The sequence below is a fragment of the Neofelis nebulosa genome, chromosome 8 (genome assembly GCF_028018385.1).
Source record: "Neofelis nebulosa isolate mNeoNeb1 chromosome 8, mNeoNeb1.pri, whole genome shotgun sequence".
In the NCBI taxonomy this organism is placed as follows: Eukaryota; Metazoa; Chordata; class Mammalia; order Carnivora; family Felidae; genus Neofelis; species Neofelis nebulosa.
This window is the reverse complement of record NC_080789.1, coordinates 96,471,193-96,497,523: the sequence shown is the minus strand read 5'-3', so window position 1 is coordinate 96,497,523 and position 26,331 is coordinate 96,471,193. Positions and strand designations below refer to the sequence as shown.

At 36.0% G+C, this 26,331-nt stretch overlaps 1 protein-coding gene across 3 annotated transcripts in view; it reads right to left on the bottom strand.

Annotated features, from left to right (window-relative positions):
• Positions 1–26,331, bottom strand: part of LRP6 (LDL receptor related protein 6) — a 181,722-nt gene that overhangs the window by 64,622 nt on the left and 90,769 nt on the right. For all 3 annotated transcript variants that reach the window (XR_009265896.1, XM_058743646.1, XM_058743645.1), the window contains exons 4-7: positions 11,588–11,784; positions 9,695–9,826; positions 6,291–6,687; positions 4,968–5,139 (exon numbers count right to left, since the gene is read on the bottom strand). Coding sequence is in view for 2 of the 3 variants with exons in the window: in XM_058743646.1 (XP_058599629.1) it covers positions 4,968–5,139; positions 6,291–6,687; positions 9,695–9,826; positions 11,588–11,784 (898 nt within the window). In the remaining variant the exon portion in view is untranslated. The remainder of the gene's footprint in view (positions 1–4,967; positions 5,140–6,290; positions 6,688–9,694; positions 9,827–11,587; positions 11,785–26,331) is intronic.

Below are 26,331 nucleotides of genomic sequence, written 5' to 3'. Positions count from 1 at the left end.
ACAGCGCCATGTTTACAACTCAATGAATATAAGCCCCTAATCCAGGTATTCTGTTGAGCTAAGGGATCTAATGATGGTGTTTATCAATATCATTCTTCAGTTATTATATGTCAGCAACATGTGGAGAAAAAATATATATTAACATACATACAGTGGTGTAAAGTAGTAGAAAGGGGCAAACATTCAGGTGTTTAAGCTCATTATCTTGAATATTTCTCTGAAACTGAACAAAATCAATTTTAAGGAGCACTGAATGTTATAAACTGGCAAAGATTCAAAAGGTACTTGTAATCAAAAGAGCTTTATCTCAATGGCAGATGATCATATTATTATTTCTTAAGGAAGAAATTAATCTTTAAAACAAACAAGAAAAATCATCATAAATGGGCCCTTTTGTGTTATAACAGAGTGTCACAATACACAGGCTAAAGATGCCAAGGAAATTACTTTACAAAGAAATCTGAAAACTTGGAAAACAAATTCCCTTATTAGGATATTGACAAAATAGAGGAAGGTGTCATGAAGGGAAAATGTAGCCCTGCAATTTCAGGCTTAGAATATAAAATAGATCATTCACCAATTGCCAACTTTTCAGCACACATCCTATACAATAATACACTCTTTATTCAAAACTTCTTAATACTCCAAGTTCTAACAATCTCTGTTTCCCAAAGTTGTGCCAGGTATAATTAGATTTGGACAAAACTAACTACGGACATTCTCTAAAGCAAGGAAATTTATAATAAGAGACTGAAAACAAATCGAGATGACCTCCAAGTAGGTAAGAAATCTCTCTTTACCTATAACTAGTATGTATTGCTGCATCTGTCAGCAAAAGCTGAGAACTGAAAGAAGAAAAAATGAAGTAAAACACATATACTAAAAAAAAAAAATTATGAGAAAAATTGAACCAACGATGTCATTTTCAAAACAACCAGTGATTCAAAACACAGCGATTTACTCTGTCAATCAGTTAAGTTGTATGCAATGAGAAAAGCATCCTCAAAAAAAAAAAAAAAGCTAATGATAACATTCCTTTTTTATAATTTTTTTCCTCTATGCTTATTTTTGAGTGACAGACTGAACAAGTGGGGGAGGGGCAGAGAGAAGGAGACACAGAATCTGAAGCAGGCTCCAGGTTCAGGGTTGTCAGCATACAGCCTGACACAGGACTCCAACCCAAGAACCGCAAGATCATGACCTGAGCTAAGTCGGATGCTTAACCAACTGAGCCACCCAGGTGCCCCTAACTTTCTTAACTTTTGTATAATGGCAAAAAAATGCTTTAAACTTATAAATTATCAATGATAGGTCTTTGCTACTGAAAAGCAGTTTTCCAGGCCCTCAGTGCAACAGGTGTTTTTGGCAGTGAAACCTGACCAATCAAAATAAGAATGTTAAGACACAATGTGCTTCTGCCTACTGCAGGGTCTTATGAAATAGATACGAAGGCTTGTTTGATGACTGTCCTATCAGAATAATAGAAATTATCCCTTCTGATAATGCTTTCGTATATATTATAAGGAAGCCGCAGAACACTGTAATACTTGGGTGGGCACAGAGGTGGAGGGCGAGGGGGAGCTCAGTGCAGACAAGTAAACTAGAAGCTTGTTTCTAAAGGGTGATGAAATGATTTCAGCATAATGAATAAGAAGTATAAACAAGCACCAGCATTGTACCTTTCAAATAACACCTACAGGTAAGTGGTCAGTATCAGCTGACAAGTAGGGAAATCAGATATATCCTTACAGACACAGCCTTATCTTAAAGCATCAGCCAAAATTATGACTGTCTTTTAAAAAAATGTGACACCATTAGCAATTCCCCTTGTCCTATCCTTCTTTGCAGAAGCTGGTTATAAACCTTAGATAAACCTATTTGTTCTTTCTGCCAACTCTGCACAATAAAAATCAAATCTGAAACCTACAGCTTTCCAATATATCCAACACCTGGTTAATTCACCACTTACAAAAAAAAGGGAGAACCTGATCTAAGGAACCTCCACTGAAGGTGCAGATAGAGTAAGCAGATAAACATTCTGAACTCTTCCCATAAGACCCAATCAAAACACAAAAGTTTACTGTGTCTTACAATTGCTACATATAAATTTCCCAAGTATCAATCTTTTCTTTTCAAATGTACTATAAACACATATAGGGTAGTTTGATCCCAAGTAAATGCAATCTTCCAGAAGGCAACAGGGCTATACAACTGTTATTTAATATTTCCTTACACTTCCTGGAAAAAGCAGCTTTCATTCTTGGGCATGACAAAAAGCTGGGAAGCTTTCTTCCATTCTTTTTTTTTTTTTTTTTTAATGTTTATTTATTTTTGAGAGAGCAAGTACAAGTGGGGGACGGGCACAGGGAGAGGGGGAGAGGGGGGGAGGGAGAGAGAGAGAGGGAGAATCCCAAGCAGGCTCCGTGCTGTTGACGCAGAACCTGAAGTGGGGCTCAAACTCTAAAACCGTAAGATTATGACCTGAGCTGAAATGAAGAGTCGGATGCCCCACTGACTGAGCCACCAAGGCACCCCTCTTCCATGATTTCTTTTTAAACTGCAGTTGATACACAATGCTACGTTAGTTTCAGGTGACTGGAGGAGTCCTACTGGGAAGATTTCTTAATAGGATGGACTGGGAGGGAGCACTGCCACCTAGCCCAGAGCAGGATCGGTAGTTAGCATCACCAGCTACATAACAAAAGCAAACAACCTCCTTAGAAAAAGAAATACTTAAAAAATTATGTATTTTTCCAAAAGTTTTCAAGTTCACTATATTTAACCTACTATCAAGTAAAGTGAGATGAAAAGCTGGTTGTGGCAGTTGCCTAGTCTCAGAAAGAGAAACTAACAGTTTTTCTCCCCCAATTATGCAAGATTAATTTAGATGGAGAGCTGTGCTCTTTTCTTAGTATGCCATATACCAGAAATTTTACACATCATCATAAATTAAGAAGAGAATAACAAAACCTGCTCTCTTTATCTCCCAAATGTGTCTATGAAAAAAAAGTGACAAAAGCACCGATGCTCAATTAGAGAAACTTCATCAGAATCTCCAGGCAAAGAAAAAGGGGAGGTCTTTTTGTGTATAATCTAGTGGAGGTAGATGTACCATTAACCCCAAATAATCTGTCAAAAAGAGGACAGACAGCAAACCTGGAGGAAGAGAAAGGCAGGTTTTTAAGGACGCTACCACTCAAAGAAGAAGGGGAGAAAGAAAGAAGAAAGTGAGGAACAAATGACACCACTGTATACATATATACAGCTCAAGAAGACAGAACAGGCCAGAATGAATACTAATTTTACAATCTACTGTACTTACTGGAAGCCAAGAAAATAAATCCTATTTAATCAATATTACATACTGTTATATAATGTGATTCATTTGTATTCTCCAACCCTGTCACTCAGAACCTCCAAAAATTCTCACTTTTCTACCTAAATCCCTCCTAAACTATTAGTGATTTTGAATACATATCTGTATCTAAAGTACTTAAAGTGACCTGAAGTGTGGAAAATTCCCAGTAAGAAACAAATGTTTTATTTACAATCTAATCAGTCATAGTAACCTTAAAAAGATAATACCAAGTATAGAATTTTTAAATCCCTACAAAATAATAAATCAAGTGTTCTTCCCTACAAACATTCTTGTAGGACATAGGACCTTTTAACTATTTTTCTAAGAGTAGCAATACCTATACCCTCATGTACAGTCCATAGCTGATCAACAATATACATGTGTGAACTGCTTGGGAACGAGTATGCAGTTTGTACTCGAGCTGACCCAAGTGAAGCTAATAGCCTGTCTTAAAAAAAAAAAAAAAAATGAAATCATAACTTTGGTCTCATTAGCACTGCCTTCTAAGCTGTTAAAGATTCAAACCCTAACTTGGATTTAAGGAGGGGGGAGGCAGTGAACCACTAACAACAGGAAGAAAATTTATATAGTCAAGTCTATGCAAAATCTCCTATTAATGCAAACCAGCTGCAAGAATAAGAGATGCAGTTTGCAGTATTTGAGCCTTGTGGAACACTAATGGGTTCTTCTATTCCAAGTTTCCATTCTGAAAGGAAAGCCCTTTAATTCATTATTCCCTCAGAGTCCCTGGCCCTCCTAAGAATTACCTTTCTAAAATTCTACAGCCCAAATGATCTATCTGTTAGGAGATGATGTGCTGTGGCTCTGATGAGCCATTCCAAGCCATTCCTTATATGAGAAGTCACACATCCCCCCACAAAGAAATATCGTGAAAGAAACTGTTTTAAGAATGTGATCCATAAGACCTCTAGCACAGCCTAACTCAAAGTTGTGAAATTTAGAGTTCACATTCAACGTCAATGTACGTGCCATTTACAAAACACTGTGGTAAAATATTCACCACTGGTTATTTCGACCATAATTCTATTGTGACTGCTACAACTTAATTCTACCATTTAGTAAATATTTCCCCAAGCTTTGGTTAATTAATCTTTCTCCTACACAGCTCATAAATCAATTTAAAAACTATTTGCATGTAACCATCTTAACACTTAATATATGACACTACCTGCCCCCAACACCAGTAACAACAAAAAGAGGTTATATATACACAAATGGGCTGTTTTCCTGACAGGACTACCAGCTCTTCCAGTATACGTCTTATATAATATTTGATTCGTGCAGAAACTGTCCCTAGGAAATTCGAGCAGTGGCTTCATCCATAATGAGGGAAATCAGTCACGTAAGCTTTTAGGACTAGAAATAGAGGAATATCCACTTCTCATACCAGTATAGCTCATAGCTCAGATATCTATCAGAGTTCAGTGGAAGAAAATACATAATGCCTAGAATCCTGAAGGCTGAATAAAATTTCCATAAAAGATACCTCTGGCACCCCAGACAAGAGGCAAGAATATCTGCATCAAATTAACATCAACTCAAAAACCATTAGAAAACTGGTTTTAAAATGAAAAAGCGAGAAACAAACCTCAATTTTGTCTGTTTTGGCATCTCCCCAGTATATTTTGCCTTCATCATAATCCAAGGCTAAACCATTTGGCCAACCAAGAGAAGTGTTAACCAACACTACTCGGTCAGAACCATCCAGAGCTGCTCGCTCAATTTTCGGGATTTCTCCCCAGTCCGTCCAATACATGTACCTACAGAAGTACACAGAAAATGAGCTAAACACAGATAATAAACTGTAACTTTCAGATATCCTAAAGGTGAGGTCCACCCCTCATATTCCACTGGTATCAGTTAACACCACAGAAGGGAAAAAAATAGGACTTAAACACGCTCAAAAGTTATGTTTAAGACATAATAGCAGTGCATATGCTTGTAGGAAATTTTCAGATCAAACAGTGTTTTCTAGAACTGATAATGTCTTCCGATAATAAGATTTCATTTTTAGTTATGTTTTTCCAAAATATTTTGTGCTCCTTCCCATTAATAGTCATCTCTTTTTTCCAAACTTTTTATTTATTTAAGTAATCTCCACCCCACCAATGGGCTTGAATTCATGACCCGGAGGATCAAGAGTCACATGCTCTTCCAACGGAGCCAGCCACGCGCCCCAGTCATCTCTTCTTCTTGCTGGCTTGTCACCTCTGACACAAAAAGGCTATCCCAGTAGTAATATTCAGATGACAAACTGAATTCCTAAAATAACTAATTCTTTTTGTAGTGCTAAGTAACTGCTGTGGCTCCTGGGAGTTTAAGTAGCTCTAAGGCATTGATATACACTGAAGTGTAATACTTTGTCACCATGTTCACCCTCAGAGTGAGTTGCATAGTAACAAATAACATGGGTGAGTATACAGAAAGCTATGTTTCCCTGGGTTGTGGTCAGGGTGTTCTGTCTGACAAAAAAAAAAATTTTTTTTCAAGTCATTCATATATCTTGAGATATATAAAGTTAGATATATCCTTTACCATATCATTCTAGAAGTACTAAAAATGGGATGGAATTACATCTTCTAGAGGAAGAGAAAGAGTTCTGAAAACAATTTCTTTCCACATTTTTCATGGTCATGATGCAACCTCGGCAAAATCTGTAGCCAACACCCAAAGTCAGCAAGTACTGACTTAATTTATAAAGAAAAACTATTCAAATCATTCAAGGAAAAAAAACCTAAGAATTCTTTAATTTGAGATTTTATTCCAATCAGTATGTTCTAAAAATGAACAGCCACTAAAGAGCTGTTTATTGAAAACCAATATATATTTCATATTGTTTTTGTCAATGTTTTTAGAAACCTGTAGAAAACAGAAACACCAGGCAAAATTTTCTATCGGCAGAGCTTCTTACCCAACCATGGGATCTAACACAATAGCCCGGGGTTCCTCTAAGTCCTCTGAAATCAAGATCTTCCTCATGGTCCCATTGAGCCTTGTTACTTCTATCCGATCAGTGCCAGTGTCTGTCCAATAAAGATTTCGGGCAACCCAGTCAACAGCAATACCATCAGGATGCGCAATTTGAGCGGTGACCACAAACTGACTGCCAGATCCATCTATGAATGAGCGGCGTATGGCCCTCACTTCATCATCAGTCCAGTAGATATAGCCTTCCACAGGATCATAATCTATGGCAATGGCATGACGGATGTCTTCTAACTGTAAAACAATGTCTGTGAAATCTGGTGTATCCAAAGAAATGCGTCTCAAGTCTGTCCTTCGGGCTAAAAGCAGTAATTCGGTGGCACCTAGAACGACAAAGTGAAATAAACGAAGAAAAAAATTGAAACCCACAGGTAAAATTTAGTCATTCTAAATAAAGAATGCAGAACCTCTTCAAGAATTGAAAAGTAAAGGGGTACAAAAGGATACTCAGGGTCTATTTAGGGTGGAAATGGAAAGTAAACATAATGAACTAGGAATAGCTTGACTACAAGGCCAAGCTCTATAATGGCTCAGCTCTCCAAATCAAGTTTTGATTCCTTCTCTATTTTCATTCGTTATATAGGTCCTGAAATTAATAACAGTTACTTAAAAGGTATAATGAATAATGACTAAGAAGTTAAGTAGTTGAATATTAAAGGAGGAAGGAGACATAGGATATAGGTCCTTTGTTCAAGAAGTATGTTTAAAAAGGTAAATAAATCCAAGACAAAGGTCTTTTGTATCTGATGAGAATATTCTAAAAGTAGACTGTGATGGTTGTACAACTGTAAATTAGTTAAAAAGCCCAGTGAATTGCATACTTGAAGTGACTGAAGTTTATAGCATGCAAATTATATTTCAGTAAAGCTGTTTTAACAAAGAGAACTATAAGGCAATGCCTGACATAATTAAGAACAAAGAAGGCTATGGTGAAGGAAAGCAGCAGCAAAGAGAGGGAATCAGTTAACAAAACAGTGGTTAAGAGTAAGAGCTGTAGATCTGATAGAAACAGATTCAAGTTCCTATACAAACTTAGGCAAAACTTGATCTCCCTAAACCTAGTTTTCTTCATCTATCTCTCACAGGGTTGCTGTGAGGATTAAACAAGATCAATGAATGGGAGCCTGGATGGCTCAATCGGTTAAGTGGCCAACTTCAGTTCAGATCATAATCTCATCACAGTTTGTGATTTCAAGCCCCGCATTGGGCTCACTGCTGTCAGCACAGAGCCCGCTTCCTATCCTCTGTCCCCATCTCTCTCTACCTCTCCCCCCTGCTTGCACTCTCTCTTCTCAAAAATAAACAAACATTTTTTAAAAATAACGTCAATGTAAAATTCAGGAATGTACTGAACATGCACTGGATAAATATTAGCTAATATATTATCAGTAAAAAAGAACACTCATATTTTTATTTCACTGAGTTTTAAGTCAGATTTGCTTATGAAATGTTTTAAACACAAAATAATATTCAATAAAAACATAGCTGAGAATGAGAACATTAAATTCAATCTTTTTTTTGTTTTGATTTTTAATGTCCAAGTAAGGCACCAGCAAAAAGTCATCTAACTATAAAAGATAGTAAGCAAGTTGATATCTGAAAGACTGAAAAAAGATTCCCAAAGAAGTGAGTCTAAAAGAAAATACCGGTGGGGCGCCTAGAGGGCTCAGTCGGTTAAGCATCCAACTTCAGCTCAAGTCCTGATCTCACAGTTCATGAGTTTGAGTCCCATGTTGGGCTCTGTGCTGACAGCTCCGAGCCAGGAGCCTGCTTCGGATTCTGTGTCTCTCTCACTCTCTCTCTGCCCCTCACCGAGCTCATGCTCTGTCTCTTTCTCTCAAGAATATTAGGAAAAAAAAATTTTTTAAATAAAACACTGGTATTAAGTTTCACAGCAATCTGGAATTATAGTTGCAAAAAAAAATATATGAAGAGGAGTCAAGCTCTCAAGATCAACTTTTTGACTTGATAACTAATTATAAACTTCATCTTAGAGAAAACACAGCCCTCAATACCACAGCAGGCACCAAGCAGGCATAACTGTACCATTCACTGCCTCTGCTAACTACCAAAAAGAGCCAGCCCAAACTTTGCAAACAAAGAAGTCATAGAAAGTGAAGCTGTTAATTTGAGCAAGGTGATCAAAACAGAATAGTTAACTTAAAGCTACTACACGCCAAATGTACATCTAAAATTTTAAATACTAGTTAAACATGTACATTTACACTGCTGTGAGGGAGTAGACAGACCACTATTACTAAAATAAATCCTCTGTTTTAAAGTCAGGCTACATGTTTTAAACAAAAAAGCAACATTACAAAAACCTTTTGTTTTAAATTGAAACCAAATTATTGTTTGCCATGGAAACCGCCTGACAAGAGTCAGCCAGCTTCACCTTTGACTAGGAGGATAATTTATCAATGCCAAGTCATGACAAATATCCTGTACACCAACTCAATTCCATCTCTCTGACTCCCTGACCCCCTTGCCAGGAACACTCTAACCCAACTGAAATAAAGACTTCTGCTTTTCAGAGTTAGATAAAGAAGTCACTGCTAAATATAACAATTTTCTTACTAGGTCTTGCTGGTGGCTAGAAAACCAGATAGCTAGCCCTAGGGGTAAGAAAGAAGAATAACATTCTCATTAAGAAGAAAAAGAGAAAAACTGGTGTTCTCCCAAACCACAAGTCTCTTGAAATGTCCTAATTAAACATACTTCTCCAATGTGCCCTCTCTCTATAGGGGAAGTAAAGAGAGTAAGCAGAAGTAGCAGTGGTTAAGTACAGAAAGAGGTTGCTTGCTTTAAATAGTAGAAACTGGAATGTTTTTCTTCTTCTTCTGAAAGCACTTCTGTTGTTAAAAGGCAATTAAAAATAGCATCCAATAAACTTTTAGAAAATTTATCTACCCCATGACAGTCTTTATAGTTGGAAGTTTAGTAAATATTGTTTCTTTCACTGAGGTTCTTTATTTTCAAGTGCAACCTACTGTTAAAAACACACTTTTTAAGAAAAGTAATATTCATTTTCACAAAAATCGATTGTGATATCAATGGCTGACATCTCGTGAAAAATGAAATAGCACCTAATTTTTTTCAAAAATAGCACATTAAAAATTTAGTTGAAATACTAATTTATAAAATAGTATTAAAGAGATGCCCTCAAATACAAAACACCCTTGTTATATAACCAACTGTGAAGGCAGAGATTAAGTGACTACTCTCCCAAAACACTGTAATCTACAGAGCTTATTATAGAGAAATAAAATAAATCATACAGAATTCCAACTGCTATCTAAAATTTTTCCTTCTGGGAGACCACCTTCTTACCATCTTTGCAGGTTTTTCCGTTCTCCAGGAGTTTGACCCCGGTTGGGCAAGCACACTGATAGAAAGGCTTGACTGGAGACATCAAACACAAGTGGGAACAACCACCATTATCAATTCCACATGGATTTGTAGCTGTCAAATATAAATCACACTGATTAATACCAATGATTATGGATGCCCTCCCTCACACTAGGTACACAAAGGTTAACAACCATAACAAGAGCAACTGTGATAAACCAAATTATTACCAAATGTCATCCAGGTGGCTTGACTACCAAAACATCTGCAAGGAAGGAAATTAATCAATGAGAACTGACTTATCATTTTGTACCTTGAGAGGAATACACAAGAAATAAACAGGAGACCCCTGCCCTAAAAGAGCTTACAATCTAGTCTGTATGCCAAAATTAACAAACTAGGAAACAATATAAAACAATGAAATTATGTGCTATCTTATACATTATAGACTTTAAATATTACTGAACCAAATGGAAAATAAATCACTAAGGATTAAAGAAGAAAACTTTCATTGAAGATGTAGGACGCGACACGATCCTTGAAGAATAGGAAGGATAGACAGAAGAACATTTCAAATGTGGTAAAACTGTATGAATAAAAGCTTAGAGACTGTACACTGGGTGAGACATTAAGGCAAATAGTCTAACTGGATATTAAGGTTTCTGTTGACTAGTAAGAGCTAAACCTAAGTGAGCACAGAGAATGGGAACAAATTGTGGTGGAGGGTACTGAAAGCCAAGAAAAATAACTAGAATGTTGAAAAATCATACTGTGGAAATATTAACATGGAAAAGATAAACATAATAGACTAAAAGAGGGAAAACTGAGAAGCGGGGATTAATTAGCACACTTGTAGAAACTATGGAAAGGGATGGATTTAAATAATATTCATAGAAAAAAATCAACATAAAATGGAGACCAACAAAATATGAAAGATGAAAGCAGTAATAACCGCAAATTCTCAAACTAGTAAAACAAAAATCAAAAACAACCATTAAACAAAATCAAAAAACAAACAAAAAGGAAATTCTCTAAAATATGCTAAGCATGGGAAGAAAAATTCATACATTTTTACAAAAGGCCAACCCCTACATTTAAAAACATTCTTATGGACTCATGATCACCAGATTGCAATGTAACACATTCAATATTTGACTATCTCCCCCTAAACAGACAGAACTAATACAAAGCAATGCATAATCCAAAAAACCCTTCATTTTTGGCTTTGGAATACAATCTGAAATACACTCAGACAAATGCCAGACATTTATTTATATACAAGTGCCAAACACTTAACATTCTCATATTCCTTTTAAACCTAATTCTATCCCTCTCTTACAATAAATTGTTGCCAGCAGCCAAAGCTCAAGTCACTGCAAAGGTTGACCAAAAATAGAAGCAAAACTAAGAAAAAAGGAGGGGAGGTGGAGAGAGAGTGTGCATAGAAAAGCTTAAGCAGGTATTTTATTAGGCAACCTGAGGTAGTTAGATTCATTCACAGAGGTTTCTTTTTAAGAAAAGTTTGTTTTCAAACACACCCATCTGAACAAAATCAAACACACATTAGAGAGAAATAATATAAACAAGACACGCATTTGTGTATAAGCTTAGCTATCTCAGTTTCTTATTTTCTCTCTTCTCTACCACCATAATCCCAGACCCAAACAAAGGGCTGAGTTGGCCAACAGTGATAGATAACAAGCTACAAATGGTTTAGGCTGCTGCTTAACCTGAACTATATTTTGACATTTTTCCTATGTTTCATTCCTTTCCACTACCTTTGGATACGTCCTCTCTCCTCCTGCCCTCACTAAAGCCAGACATCTGAGTGCTAAAGCTATTCCAACTTGCAATTTAAAAATCAAGATCACTTACCATTTGGCTGCCTCTGTTGGCTGAAGGCATGTATATCCATGGGAGAGAAGATGTTAGAATGGATTTCACGCAGACCCTCGCCAGAATACTTGTTGCAAGCCAAAATGGAGTGTGTATTCCAGTCAGTCCAGTACAATGTGTCCTCAAATAATGTCAAGGCAAAAGGATGTGGAAGGGAACCTTTAACCACTGCCTGCCTATTAACAAGAACAGAAAAACTCAAACATTTCTAAAATTTCTTTTATCAAAATTTGATCTTGCCCATTAAAACAGTCTTACAGTCTGCAATAACACATACAAATCCCAAGTAACACATCTCTTAAGGTCAAATACACCTATGAAAAATAAGTCACACAGTAAATTTGAACGTATTTTCATGATGTCCAAAACCCCCAAGTACTTGGCAACAGGCCCCATGTTCACTACAAGCTAGCAGAGAGAAGCTCCCAGTATTAGCACTACTGTCAATTTCCACCTCTGGACTCACATCTTCCAGCCTTCCACAAAATTCATTAGGAGACAGGTGGCCAAAATTGTTGCAGCAAAAAGAAAAATCCCAGGGCTTACTCACAGTTGGCACTGTGAAATAGTTTTAAATCTGCAATAGGTTTTCCCCTTCTTGAGGTGTAAAAACAAAGAACCTGAGCCTGTTTCTTCTCCCATCATTTATGGTTTCGATAAACGAAAGTAAAAACATATACTTGAAAGGGCTTAAAAAGGTGTTCTGGTGGAGCTGTTTCTGCAAAACCCAGTCTAGCTCCAGCAAATGATCATTTCTGCTTGCTTTCTGCTATCTGGTTACTTGACCTCCACAAGTCAGGTAGCAAAAAGAACAAGTGCTGCCACAGGCATTGTGTTCATGAGACAAAGCAGACCCAAAAATCTCACAAGCCATCCATACTATACCAAAGTTAAAACAGACAGCTTGGTTAGTGCGCAACCACAGAACTTTGCAGTGTCATGGAGAATTATTAGTATACACTCCTGATTAGTAAATCACGTTCTGAGCCAAAATAATAATCAGAAAAAAAATTATTTGATGTTTACCTAATATCAAATATAATATTTTCATAAATAGTATGGGAGAGAGGAATGGAAAATATAAGCAACTGAAGAGAAATAAAGAGCATCACATATTTCTGGGAAGATAATCCAATTTTCAGGTCCTGGACATTACATGATGATCTCAAATACTGAGGAAGACTACCAGCATACTAAATTAAATTCAAGGGCAGTAAGATAATTTTTATCTAAGCAGAGTTAGTATCTGTTATTGCACATGGAATGGTCCTAGACTAAGGTGTTTTAAATTCAGGCTAGATTTTTAAAAAACTGAACACAAGATTAGCATGACTAGTTTACCAAACAAATTTCTATTTTAGAAACTCATCCCAATTCTGCCAGCCCACATCACCACAATTTTATCCTCCCATTTTTCTTTATTCCCTAGCAGATTACTTTTCCTTCTCATTTCCCCAAAAGAACTATCACAATGTCAACTTATGAGGTTGTTTCTTCCACTTTCTAAATGAATGGCTTTATTGAATTTACTAAAGTGATTATGTCATTTGTAAGAGTGATATCATAGTTTAAGTCCAAATTTAAATAGGTCTACATTATTTCACACTAAAATCAACCAAAAATTCAGTATGGTAAGACATTAAAAGAGCCCTGAGAAGCTGCCAAGAAAGACAAGCAACCCAACTGAAAAATGAGGAATAGTAAAAAAAAAAAAAAAAAAAAAAGAAAAAAAAGAAAAGAAAAAAAACAAACCCTAAATTACTTATCATTTCATTAACCATCTTAAAGAACTGCAAATTCCATAATCAGATCTTTGAAAAACTTTGGAAGGAAAAAAAGCCTTCTAAGTCGTGTATATCATTAAATAAAAAGTTAAAATTCACTCTTTGAAGTAAACATAGGAAAACAGACAGGAAAAATAAAAACCTTCCCTAAAAGATACACTAATTTTATATATTGGCTGAAAAGATTTATGTATCGGTCAGAAATAAGATAGACCTGAGTTCAATGTCCCTCTAACACTTAACTACTTACACCATTTCTGCAAGCTTTATTTTATCTGCAAATGAAAGATAATCTACCCTCACTGAGTTAAAGGTTAAATGATAATATGTGCAAAAGCATTTAGCATTATTCTTGGCCCTTTATAAACATTTCATAAATAATTCCTCAGTTGCAGGATATATTTTTCAACATTTTAACATTTCTGAGATGGGGTAACATTTTACAACTGAAGTTGCACATTTCCTGTATTAGTTTGTAAATAAAAAAGTTCTTAAAATCAATATCATATCAGAGTCAAGTAAATACTAGACTGCTTATTTATATTCCCAGGATCTCACTGTGCCCAAATTAGGTGGAATGATTAGACACTCAGTAAATACTTGATAAAATTAGATACCTTAAGTGATATATGTAATTAATAGAGCTGAACAGAAAGCAGAGTTAAGAAGGCTGGGGAAGAGCAGAGAGAGAGGAAGACACGGAATCCAAAACAGGCTCCAGGCTCTGAGCTGTTGGCACAGAGCCTGATACAGCACTTGAACTCACACCGTGAGATCATGAGCTGAGCCAAAGTCAGACCCTTAACAGACTGAGCCACCCAGGGGCTCCTCACTTATTCTTAACATATTTTTTGGTCATTCATTGATTCATCCAACCAACAGTGACTTGTTACTCAAAGTGGAGATAATACATAGTCTTCACCTTTAATCTCTCTGGTTGGGATTACTAAATAGGCCTACTTGGTTTCTCCCTGGAAATGTAAGTTTCTCCAAGGAGAAATTAATCATGGGTACCAAAAACAAACATGGCAGGCAAGATCAAAGCCCCATTCTTCAGCAGTAGGCCACAACAACAAGAGTTAAAAAATGGATCTCTACTATGAAGACCAAAGGAAAGAAACTGAGACCCCTGTTGATGTTTTGATTTAGTGCTGACAACCTCTGAGTGTCATCCCTTCCCTGTATCTGTCATTATCAGCAGTGTACTGATAGGACTCAACCCCACCAATACCCCCAAGTACATGAGCCCCTTGCTATCTCTTTCATATTCCATGTTTGGTGGGTTCCTCTTTTAAATTCTGCACCAACTGGACTTATCCTTTACAGAACACCTGCGCACTTGCATTCACTTTCTCTCTTTCTGGACCTCTTCCCAGAAAGTTGTCCTCTGCCCCTGTCTCAGAATTTCCCCCACCTGTGTGGGTAATAAATCTTTGTTTAGTCATACCAAAGTACTACTGTCATAAATTTTGACATGTGAACCTAACCTTGGAAGGGAGCTCCCATAGGGAAGTTGTTTTAACACTAAGAAGATGACAGCAGTAGGGGCACCTGGATGGTTAAGACATGAAAAGTATTAAGGGTTGAGCGTCCAACTCTTGATTCCAGCTCAGGTTATGATCTCATGGTTGTAGGATAGAGCCCCGTGTCAGGCTCCATGCTGAGTGTGGAGCCTGCTTAAGATTCTCTACCTCTCCCCGCTCCCCTGCTTGCATTTTCTCTCTTCTCTCTCTCAAATAATAACAATAAAAAAAGAATGTGACAGTACTGGTAGCAGCACAGGTTTTAAAAAATCTCCACAAGTCCTCCACATAAAAACAGAGAGAGCAACTCTAGGTAGCAAAACCGAAAATCCATTCACAAACAGAGCTAGGCAAAAAAAAAAAAAAAAAAAAAAAAAAAAAAAAATATATATATATATATATACACACACATATAATATATATAATATGATATGATATAATATAATATAATATAATATAATATAATATAATATAATATAATATAATATAATATAATATAATATATCACCAAAAACCTCAAAATACAAAAAGATGGAAAACTACCAAGAGCCATAAGATCTGATTGGCATCAGCACTTCTGCAGGAGGAATCATAAAGAAACAATAGGGCATTTGGGAGACCTAAAAACAAGTTAGGTAACAATGGAAAGCAGTGCAAACAAATCTGAGAAAGTCAGCTGACTAGGAAGGGTTCTGGCCACTCCAAGAATGAGGAAATACAATGAATCCACGGTTGGCACTAAAGGGGCTAGTGCACTTTAACCCACTATGAACTCTTAAAGCTGACCTTTCAGACAATGCTCCATACTGAAGATAAATTACTGGTAGTAGAATGAAAAATGGATGGAAAAATAAGACACAGAAAAAAGTGGGAGGAGGAAACAGAGCCAGGAAATCTCAGAAAGCAAGCTGCCATATTTTGAAACACACACAAGAGTTCTGTCAAGTTATAGAAGTTATGACGAACACTGCCTTCTTTGACAAGTTTAAGAAAAATAATTATACATGAAAATAAAATAATAAAGGTATTAAGGGCAAATCCCATTTTAAAAGCTAATATTCAAGGGGTGTCTGGGTGGCTCAGTCAGTTAAGCATCCAACTTCGGCTCAGGTCATGATCTCATGGTCCATGAGTTCAAGCCCCGCATCGGGCTCTGTGCTGACAGCTCAGAACCTGAAGCCTGCCTTGGATTCTGTGTCTCCCTCTCTTTCTGCCCCTCCCCTGCTCACAGTCTGTCTGTCTGTCTCTCTCTCTTTCAAAAATAAAAGAAACATTAAATATTTTTTTAAAAAGTTAATATTCAAAACAAAAAATAACATTCCTACAATTAAAATATGACAGAAATATATGGCTCTAGAATAAAATGTATCACCTATTGCAAAATAATACTTTCATACTAGCCATAAAAAAATAAAACAAAATTAAAAACTTCAAAACTGAGGTTACAGGATGAAAGAATTAGAAGTATAAGAATAAATCACTTCAGAAATGAAGTCTAAAGTAGAAATAACACAAGAATCAATAAAAAAAAATAAGGAAACAGAAACAGAAGGTGAAAAGGAGGAATTTTTTGTGATTTTTTTTTTCAGTTTTGAGAAATAATTGACATACATCACTATAAAGTTTAAAGCATACAACATGATGATCTGGTATGCATATATTGTGAAATGATTATAATAGATTCAACTAATATTCATCATGTAGAAACTTTTAAAAAGAAAAGAAAAAGTCTTTTCTCTATGTGATGAGAATTCATGGAATTTATTCTCAACAACTTTCCTGTATCATATAGCAGTGTTACGTATAGTCATTATGCTGTATATTACATCCCTAAGGGGGGATTTTTAAAAATCAAAAAGAAATAGCACAAAAAAAGTTTAAAAAGTAAAAGATATGGAACACAAAGGACATGGGAGAGAATAAAATTATATTGGAGCAGGACACCAAATGGGAACTTAAATCCTTAGGAAGCATGAAGGAGTACCAGAAACCGCAAATATGTGCGTTAATACAAAAGACTACAAATAATGCTTTCTCCTTTTTTCTTTTTAACCCTTTAAAACACGTAAGATCTCATTAAGCAAAAATTAGTATAACTTCATATTGGTTACAACAGAAATGTAACATAAATGACAATAGCAAAAAAGAGGGAGGAAATGGAGTTATACTAGAGTAAAACTTCTATACTTTACAGAAATTGACCCAGTATTATCATAAAGTATTTTTTGACAAAATGCAAAAAATGCACTAGAATAACACTAAAATTATTTTATTGTCCAAAATATAGTTTTAAAAAATCAGCAAAGGGATTAAAATGGCACTCCAGAAAATATCTACTTAAGGAGGCAAAAAAGAGCCAAAACTAAACAAAAAAGAAAGATATAAAAAAAAACATCAAAATGTCAGCTGTAAGCCCAACCATATCATTAATAACACTAAATGTGAATATATTAAACACTTCAATCAAAAGGCAAAAGGCTGCACCCTTTAAATAGATACAGTTTTTCCTTTTCAAAAAAATACCTCTATCTATATAGACAAAGATTGTTTGACTAGGTAAAACAAAACAAGATTCAACTATATGCTGTCTACAAAAGACGTACTTTGTATTGAGTTGAAAGTAAAACGTTACAGCAAACAGTAAATCCATTAAGAGAGATGGAGAGGCTCTATCAGATAATATATACTTTAAGACAAAAAGTATATAAGAGGTAAAGAAGAAGCACATTTTATAATGACAAAGGATCAAATTATCAGGAAGATACAACTATAAACATATACACATATAAAAACAGAGCCTCAAACAAATGAAGAAAAAACTGACAGCAATGGATAAATAGTTCAACATTAACAGTCCAAGATCTCAACATCCTACTCTTACGTTAATAAAGTTTAGAACCGCTAGGCAGAAATGGGGTACCTGGTAGGCTCAGTTGGAAGAGCATGCAACTTTGATCACAAGGTTGTAAGTTTGAGCCCAACGTTGAGAGTAGAGATTACTTAAAAATAAAATCTTAAAAAAAAAAAAAAAAGAAGAAGAAGAAGAAGAACTAGACAGGAAAACATTAAGGATATGGAAATCTGAACATTATTAACCAATTTAAACTAGCCTCTACAGAAAAGTCCCATCCAATAACAAGAGAATATACATTCTTCAAACTATGCAAGGAAGTTACTCTAGGAGAGACCACATACTAGGTCACAGAACAAGTCTCAATTCACTTTAAAAGACTGAATTATATGAAGTATATTCTCTGAGAACTACGGAATTCATTAATAAATCTACAACAATAATATATGAGAAGTCCACAAATGAGAATTTTCTAAATTCTTAATGTCTTCTCTATAAGCAATGGGCCCAAGAAGAAATCACAAGAAGTTCTTTTAAATGTTTTGAGATAAAAGGAAATGAAAATACAACATACAGAAACTTTGCAAAAAGAACTAGGGTTCTAAGTTACCCTAGAACTTCCTAGGGTAAATTCTATACATTTACCCCTTAGGTGCCTATATTAGAAAAGAAGCTAATTACAAATCAATAAACTAAGCTTCAAGCTTAAGAAACGAGAAAAAAAAGAGTAAACTAAATCCAAAGCTAGCATAAGAAAACAAAAAATATTAGGGTAGTGATCAATGGCATGTTAAAACACAAAAACAGTAGAGGAAGTCAAATTCAGTAAAACTAAATGTGAGTTCTATGAAAAGATTCACAAAATTGACTATCCTTTAGCTAGACTCAGACTGGCCTTCCAAAAAAGAGAAAAGACATAAATTGGGTAATTTGTGAATAAAATCATGTATACAAGAAGAACATCACAACTGACCTAACAGAAATTAAAAGGATTATAAGGAGATACAATGAATAACTTTATGCCAATGTAGACAACTCGGATAAAATGGAAATATTCCTGGAAAGAAACAAACAAAAGTGAATCAAGAAGAAATAAAAAAAAAAAAAAAAATCGGGGGCGCCTGGGTGGCGCAGTCGGTTAAGCGTCCGACTTCAGCCAGGTCACGATCTCGCGGTCCGTGAGTTCGAGCCCCGCATCAGGCTCTGGGCTGATGGCTCGGAGCCTGGAGCCTGTTTCCGATTCTGTGTCTCCCTCTCTCTCTGCCCCTCCCCCGTTCATGCTCTGTCTCTCTCTGTCCCAAAAAAAAATAAATAAATAAATAAATAAAAAAAAAAAAAAAAAAATCTAAAGACCCAATACAATTAAAGAAATTGACTTAACAACTGAAAATCTTCCCATAAAGAAATCCCCAGGCCCAGATGGCTTCACTGATGGCTTCTACAAAATAGGTACTGGAGAAATAATATCAATCTATCCCACACTCTTCCAGGAAACAGTGGAAGAGGGGACACTTCCTACCTCATTCCATGAGGTTAGTATTACACCAAGGCCAGACAAAGGCAGGATAAGAAAAATCAACTACAGACCAATACCTCTTATGAATAAAGACATAAAAATCCTTGGGGCGCCTGGGTGGCGCAGTCGGTTAAGCGTCCGACTTCAGCCAGGTCACGATCTCGCGGTCTGTGAGTTCGAGCCCCGCGTCGGGCTCTGGGCTGATGGCTCAGAGCCTGGAGCCTGCTTCCCATTCTGTGTCTCCCTCTCTCTCTGCCCCTCCCCCGTTCATGCTATGTCTCTCTCTGTCCCAAAAATAAATTAAAAACGTTGAAAAAAAAAAAAAAATTAAAAATCCTCAACAGATTGTCAGCAAACTGAATCTCTCAACATCTAAACAGGATTCTAAACCATAACCAAATGGGATTTACCCCAAGAACGCAAGACTGGTTTAACAACTAAAAACAATTAATGCAATTCATCATGTTCACAAATTAAAAAATAAAATCATATAATCATCTCCATAGACTGAATCTACTGCTAAAAGCACTGGTAGTATCTATTGCTAATACTAAACAGGATTGGACAAAATATAATACTCTGTCATGGTATAAATTGTGAAGAGACCAGGAATAAAAGGAAACTTCCACAAAAGGCGTCTACAAAAAAAACCTACTGCTATCATGCTCAATGGCAAAAAAAAAAAAAAAAAAGATAATAATAATAAATTATTTTCCCCCAAAGATCAGGAACAAACAAGGATGTCTTCTATTCAACACTGTAACAGAGGACCTAGTCAGTACAATCAAACAGGAATAGAGGACATCTAGATTGGAAAGGAAGAAGTAAAACTGTCATTGTTCACAGTACATGATTCTAAGGGTGGAAAATACTAAAGAATATTTTTTTAAAGACTCCCAGGCCTAATTAATTCAGTAAAGTTACAGTATATAAGGTCAATATATGGAAATAAACTGCATTTCTATATACTAGCAATGAAAAATACAGAAATCGATATGATTAGTATTTGACAAGAAAGCCGAGAATAGTCAGTAGAGAAAAAAACAGCCTCTTCAATAAATGATGCAGGGAAAATTAGACATTCACATGTAAAAGAATGAAACTAGACCCCTATCTTAATACCATTTACAAAAATTAACTCAAAATGGATTAAACCTAAGACCTGAAAAACATAAAACTCCTAGAAGAAAACAAACACAGGGAAAAAGCTCCTTGACATGCTTCTTGACAACAATTTTTTGGATAGGACACCCGAAGCACAAGCAACAAGATAAAAAATAAGCAAGTGGGACTTCATTAAACTAGAAAGCGCTACACAACAAAAGAAGTGCTTAACAAAATGATAAGGTAACCTACTGAGTGGAAGAAAATATTTGCAAATTGGCTACCATCAAAAAGACAAGAGATAACACATAGGGAATACAGTCAATGATACTGTGAAAGAATTGTATGGTGACAGATGGTAGCTACACTTGTGGCAAGCATAACATAAGGTATAAACTTGTCAAATCACTACGCTGTACACCTGAAACTGATGTGACATTGTGTGTCAACTGTACTTCAATTAAAAAAAAAAAGGAAGGAAGGAAGATTCATCCATTTCGAAAGGAAGCCAGGATGATGTCATATCAACTGCACTGTGGACACTACCTGCTTGTAACGTCTAGTGTGACTGTCTGACTCCCAACTAGACGGGAACCCTGGAGGGCAGTAATGTTGTCTGCTCTGTGCATTGGATTATGGTCATGGTTAATGCCTAAAAAGTTGCCTGAACCTAGTGGGGCTTCCTATGTATTTGATAAATGTCCCACGTGCTCACCCTCAAGGATCTCTGCTTTGGATTCACCCAGACAGGGACCCCCTAGACAGAATCTCAAATCTCATTTTCAGAAGGAAAAACAGCTTAGCCCCAGGCTAAGGGACTGTGAGGAATGTGGCAGAAGCTTCCTCATAAGGAGGAGGAAAATGATAAATCAGCTCAACCACAGGCCCTCCAGCAGACCTTTCCACAGGGCAAGGCACCCATTAAAAAGAGAAAAAAACACAAGACAGCAAATGCTGACAAGAATGTGCAGAAAAGGGAACCTGTGTGCACTGATAGTGGGAATGTAAATTGGTACGGCCACTACAGAAAACAGTAAGGAAGTTGCTCTAAAATTAAAAAGAGAACCATACAATCCAGCAATCCCACTTCTGAAGGAAATGAAATCACTATGTCCAAGAGATACTTGTATCTTCATGTTCACTAAAGCATCATTTAAAATAGCCAAGACACGGAAACAACCTAAGTGTCCATGGATAAATGAATGGATAAAGAAAATGTGGTGTGTGTATATATACAATGGAATACTATTCAGCCATAAAAAAGGGAAATCCAGTCACCTGCAACAACAGTAATATTATACTAAGTGCAATAAGTCAGAGAAAGACAGATATGGTCTCAGATGTGGCATCTTAAAAGAATACATAAATTGAAATTTATTAAATAATTCATTCAGAACACCACAAAAAATAACTGAATATTTCAGAATAAATTTGACATAAGAGTATAAGATGCCATACAGAAAATGTAGCACAAATTTAAATGTAAGTTAAAACAATAAAACTCATAGAAGAAAACACAGCCGTAAATCTTTGTGACTTTGGATTAGGCAATAATTTCTAAAGATATCAAGTACACTTGTAGCAAAAGAAAAACTAACACATTAAACTTTACAAAATTAAACACTTCTTTGCTTCATAACACACTGACAAGAAAATGAAAACAAAAACTACAGATGGACAGGAAATATTACTAAATCACATACCCAATGCAAAACGTGTTTCCAGAAAACTCTTACAATTCAGTGAGATAAATAATTTAAAAATGGGTAAACAACTTGAATAGTGTCTTAGACATAACTGGGCCTCACATGAAGAGAGCTGAACCACACTGTGTTCAAGAAGACTGTAGTCTAGTAGGCCAGACAGGAAGTACAGTTAATACTGTATCTGGAGTAGAAATGAGAGACACATTAAAGGGATCTAACTCAATTTATCAAAATCTAGTATTTAGTTCTATGCAAATTACTTGTTTTCTCCTGATTATAGAAGAAATACATGAATGTTCCCCATAAAAATTTGGAAAAGAAATATAAAGAGCATCTTTCTAGTCCTTTATTTTATGCATATGAACAATATGTACATCTCTATATACACATACAAGCAATTCCCAATCATCAAGGAATGGAACAACTGGTTTCTGTTTTTAAAATAGTTAAGGCCCAACTAACCAACAAGATTTAGAATTTACAATTTAGTAAAAATCCACTCACTCTAAATCATAGAGCCCCAAAGCACAGAAGGAAAAGAGCAGAGCCAAACCAAGAGATGATGGAGCCACCTGCACTAAGCCAAGAATAAAGAGTATTTATATTTAGCACCCTAGTTACTGAGCTTCTTCACTGGGCATATATACAGCAGGCCCCAAAGTCCTCGTTTCCCTGTAACAGTGGTGAACTTGCCTTGAGAAAATGGTTAATTTATTTTGAAATACTCCAACTCACCCTCTCCTCTGGATTTGTTTCCCCACAAAAGTGAGCTGTTGTAAATTTGAGGCATTTGCTGCATCATAATGACCTGTTTTCATTTAACAACATAAAGATTTTTATCATGTTATTAAACATTTCTTTCACATTATTTTTTTTTTAATTTTTTTTTTAATGTTTATTTATTTTTGAGACAGAGAGAGACAGAGCATGAACAGGGGAAGGTCAGAGAGAGAGAAAGACACAGAATCCGAAATAGGCTCCAGGCTCCGAGCTGTCAGCACAGAGCCCGACACGGGGCTCGAACTCACGGACCGCGAGATCATGACCTGAGCCGAAGTCGGACGCTTAACCGACTGAGCCACCCAGGCGCCCCTCACATTATTTTTGATGGCTATGTAACACTGCATTGAATGATGGTGCTATAATTTAAACACCCATATTGTTCAACATTCAACATTATATATTAAATAAGGGTTTTTTTACATTTGTTTATTTTGAGATAGAGGGAGGGAGGGAGAGCATGAGCAGGGCAGGGGCAGAAGAGAGGGAGGGAGAGAATCCCAAGCAGGCTCCAGGCTGTCACTGCAGAGCCCTACACGGGGCTCGATCCCACACACTGAGAGATTGCGACCTGAACCAAAATCAAGTCAGATGATGCTTAACCGACTGAGGCACCCACGAGCCTCTAAATAAGGTATTTTTAAACAGAAACATGCATTAAAAATAAAGATTATGAATCAGTTGATAAAATGTTTTGACCACAACCTGGCAGAAATCTAATTCTGTATTTCCCAAGAGCACTGGTTCTGTATTCACTATTTCAGTATTTGCAACAACTCTGTAGAATTAAGTACCATGAACAACAAGAATCCACTATAATTAACACTATGGAAAATACCTGCTCTCACTAGTAAAGAAAAAATACACTTAATACAAGTAAAATATATTTTAAAATTTCAAAGTGAATAACATTTTTTCTTAAACTTAATGTAAAAAATGATATGCGGACATACACTTTGTGACAGTGAAAATCAATAAAATCATTCCATTAAAAAAAAGATGGCCTTAAAATCTCTATGTACCTTGATATATAAATCCCATTTCTAATAATTAATTCTAAGATGTAATCAAAGATGCAAATTCATATAGGCTCTTCCTTATTGTAACAATTATTTGTAAAAGTAAAAAATTACAACTTGAGTGGTTCACAATAGGGCAGTATGCTTAAAAGATATTATTCAGGCACCTGGGTGGCTCAGTCAGTTAAGCTTCGGTTCAGGTCGTGATCTCACGGTCTGTGGGTTCAAGCCCTTCTTTGGGCTCTGTGCTGACAGCTCAGAGCCTGGAGCCTGCCTCAGATTCTGTGGTCTCCCTCTGTCTCTGCCCCTCCCCCACTCATACTGTTGCTTTCTCTCAAAAATAAACAAACATTAAAAAATACATTATTCAACATTCAGATTGTTTTACTTATATCTTCAATTTATATTTAATAGCATAACTGTTTGATCATGCTCTTTTCTTATATTCTACTTTTATTCTTTCCTTACACTCCTCTCTCCTTTCTCATGGACTTTGCCCACTAGATTGAATTTATATGCTTTTATGTCTCTAGGCTCTAGGGTTTGGGAATATATACAAACTGTTTTATTCAATTTTAATTACCTTTATGTTTTTTAAATCATATTTGATCTTATTTTAGATGATAACCAACTTCAAGAATAAGACAGTATCTACTGACACTGCCATATATTAAGGTAAGATGTTAATAGGGTTTTATTCCTGTGTGTCTTTCTTCTTCATCTGACCATCCCACTACCATGTCTCATTTTTTATCGATAACACCTGATATTTAGATGTTTATTATGTACTTTTTTATCTTCTATTTCAAAATATCTCATGGTTTCATTAAGTTTTAAAAGCACATTAACAGCAATTACTAGATTTAACTCCATGTTTAACTTCTTCACAAATATTTACTTATCTGACTTCCTCACTCAAGCTCTACATTTTAATTCTGAGGTATATCAAGTAACTTTTTCAGAAAGAGCAATATAGTGTATTTTGATTCCTTGCATATCTTGCATATTCCCTTGCATATTCTCTTGTATATCTTTCTGTTGCAGTAACACATAACAACTCCTGCATCAACCTCCAGATCCCAAATCTTTTCTTCCACTGTTTTCATCTCTGCTTCTCCAAATTGTGGGATAATTTCTCAAGGTTAAATTCCATTTCACTGATTTGATTTCTTTTTAGTCATCTGTCTAGATCCCCCATTGCTTAAACTGTTTTAAACAATCATGCTCTTTATCATCATTCTGTTTTTACTGATCTTAAATGTATTCTTTCACACTACCTACTCTATTTTCATGTATACTGACTGCGTCCTTTTGAACTCTGATAGTTTTTTCCTCCTCTATCTTAAAGGAAATTACAGGAAGACATTTGCTCTGATTCCTTAATATGGGTCATTCATTTGAACTGTAGTATCTTATGCGCCCTGTTATTTTTTTTTTTTTTTTTCCTATTTGCTTGTATTTCAGAGGGAGGTCTGTACTTAATTGGAAGTTGATGTCAATTCTGTTGCAGTCTACAAATTCCTAGTCCGGGCTTTCAGATCCAGAAGGGAGAAGATCCAGAAGGGAGAAGGCAATAAATTTTCAATTTGCAGCTTTAATTTGGAAATCAATTCACACTAGGTCGGGGGCAGGGGATTTGACACTAGCAATAATAGCATATTCATGTATTGTTTTTTTCAAATTTCTGGTAGCACCAAGAAGTCTGTTAATATAGTGAGACTGCTTATTCTCTGACACCACTGTGCTCATTCACAAGCCAGCTGTAACTACACCTCTGACCTTTGCCTAACATGCTCAATCATGTCAAGTATGGTTGCCATAACATATGGATCCTTCCATACCTGGTATATATTTCCCAAAAGTGCTAAAAGAATCCAGATGAGGCCTACCTTTTATCTCACCCCACACTTCCTCCTTCTCATCAACCTCACTCCAGCCACCATCTCTGGAGAGCCATGGTTATTATTACTTATTTGCATAAATCTCTGCAACTTGCTTCCTTGGGAAGCAGATTCTTCACAAGCTGAGTAAGTGATGAACTATGTCCATCTGCCTGGGTCTGAGGGGTTTCCTGAAACCCGGGCAAAAAACGATGGTTAATCACACAACAGCTCAGTCAGACTGAGACATCTTTCAATCTTGAACCCTGCAGAAACTCTTCAAGGTTTCTGTTATGTTATTATCTTTGCCTAAGTCTCTGACACTGATGCAAAATTCCCCTATGTTTATAGTTCATGGCTTTAATAATCATTAACTTGATAATGACTATAAATCTCTATCTTCCTCTGAGACTGCTCTGCTCAGCTGCAGGCTCATATATTCAGAGCTCTCCAGACTTCATAACCATGGTTTTCTCTAAGCAACCCAAACATGTCCAAAGCTGAACTCAGCTCTCTTCCCACATCTAAAAAAAGGAAAGAAACAAGTAAAGAAAGGAAAA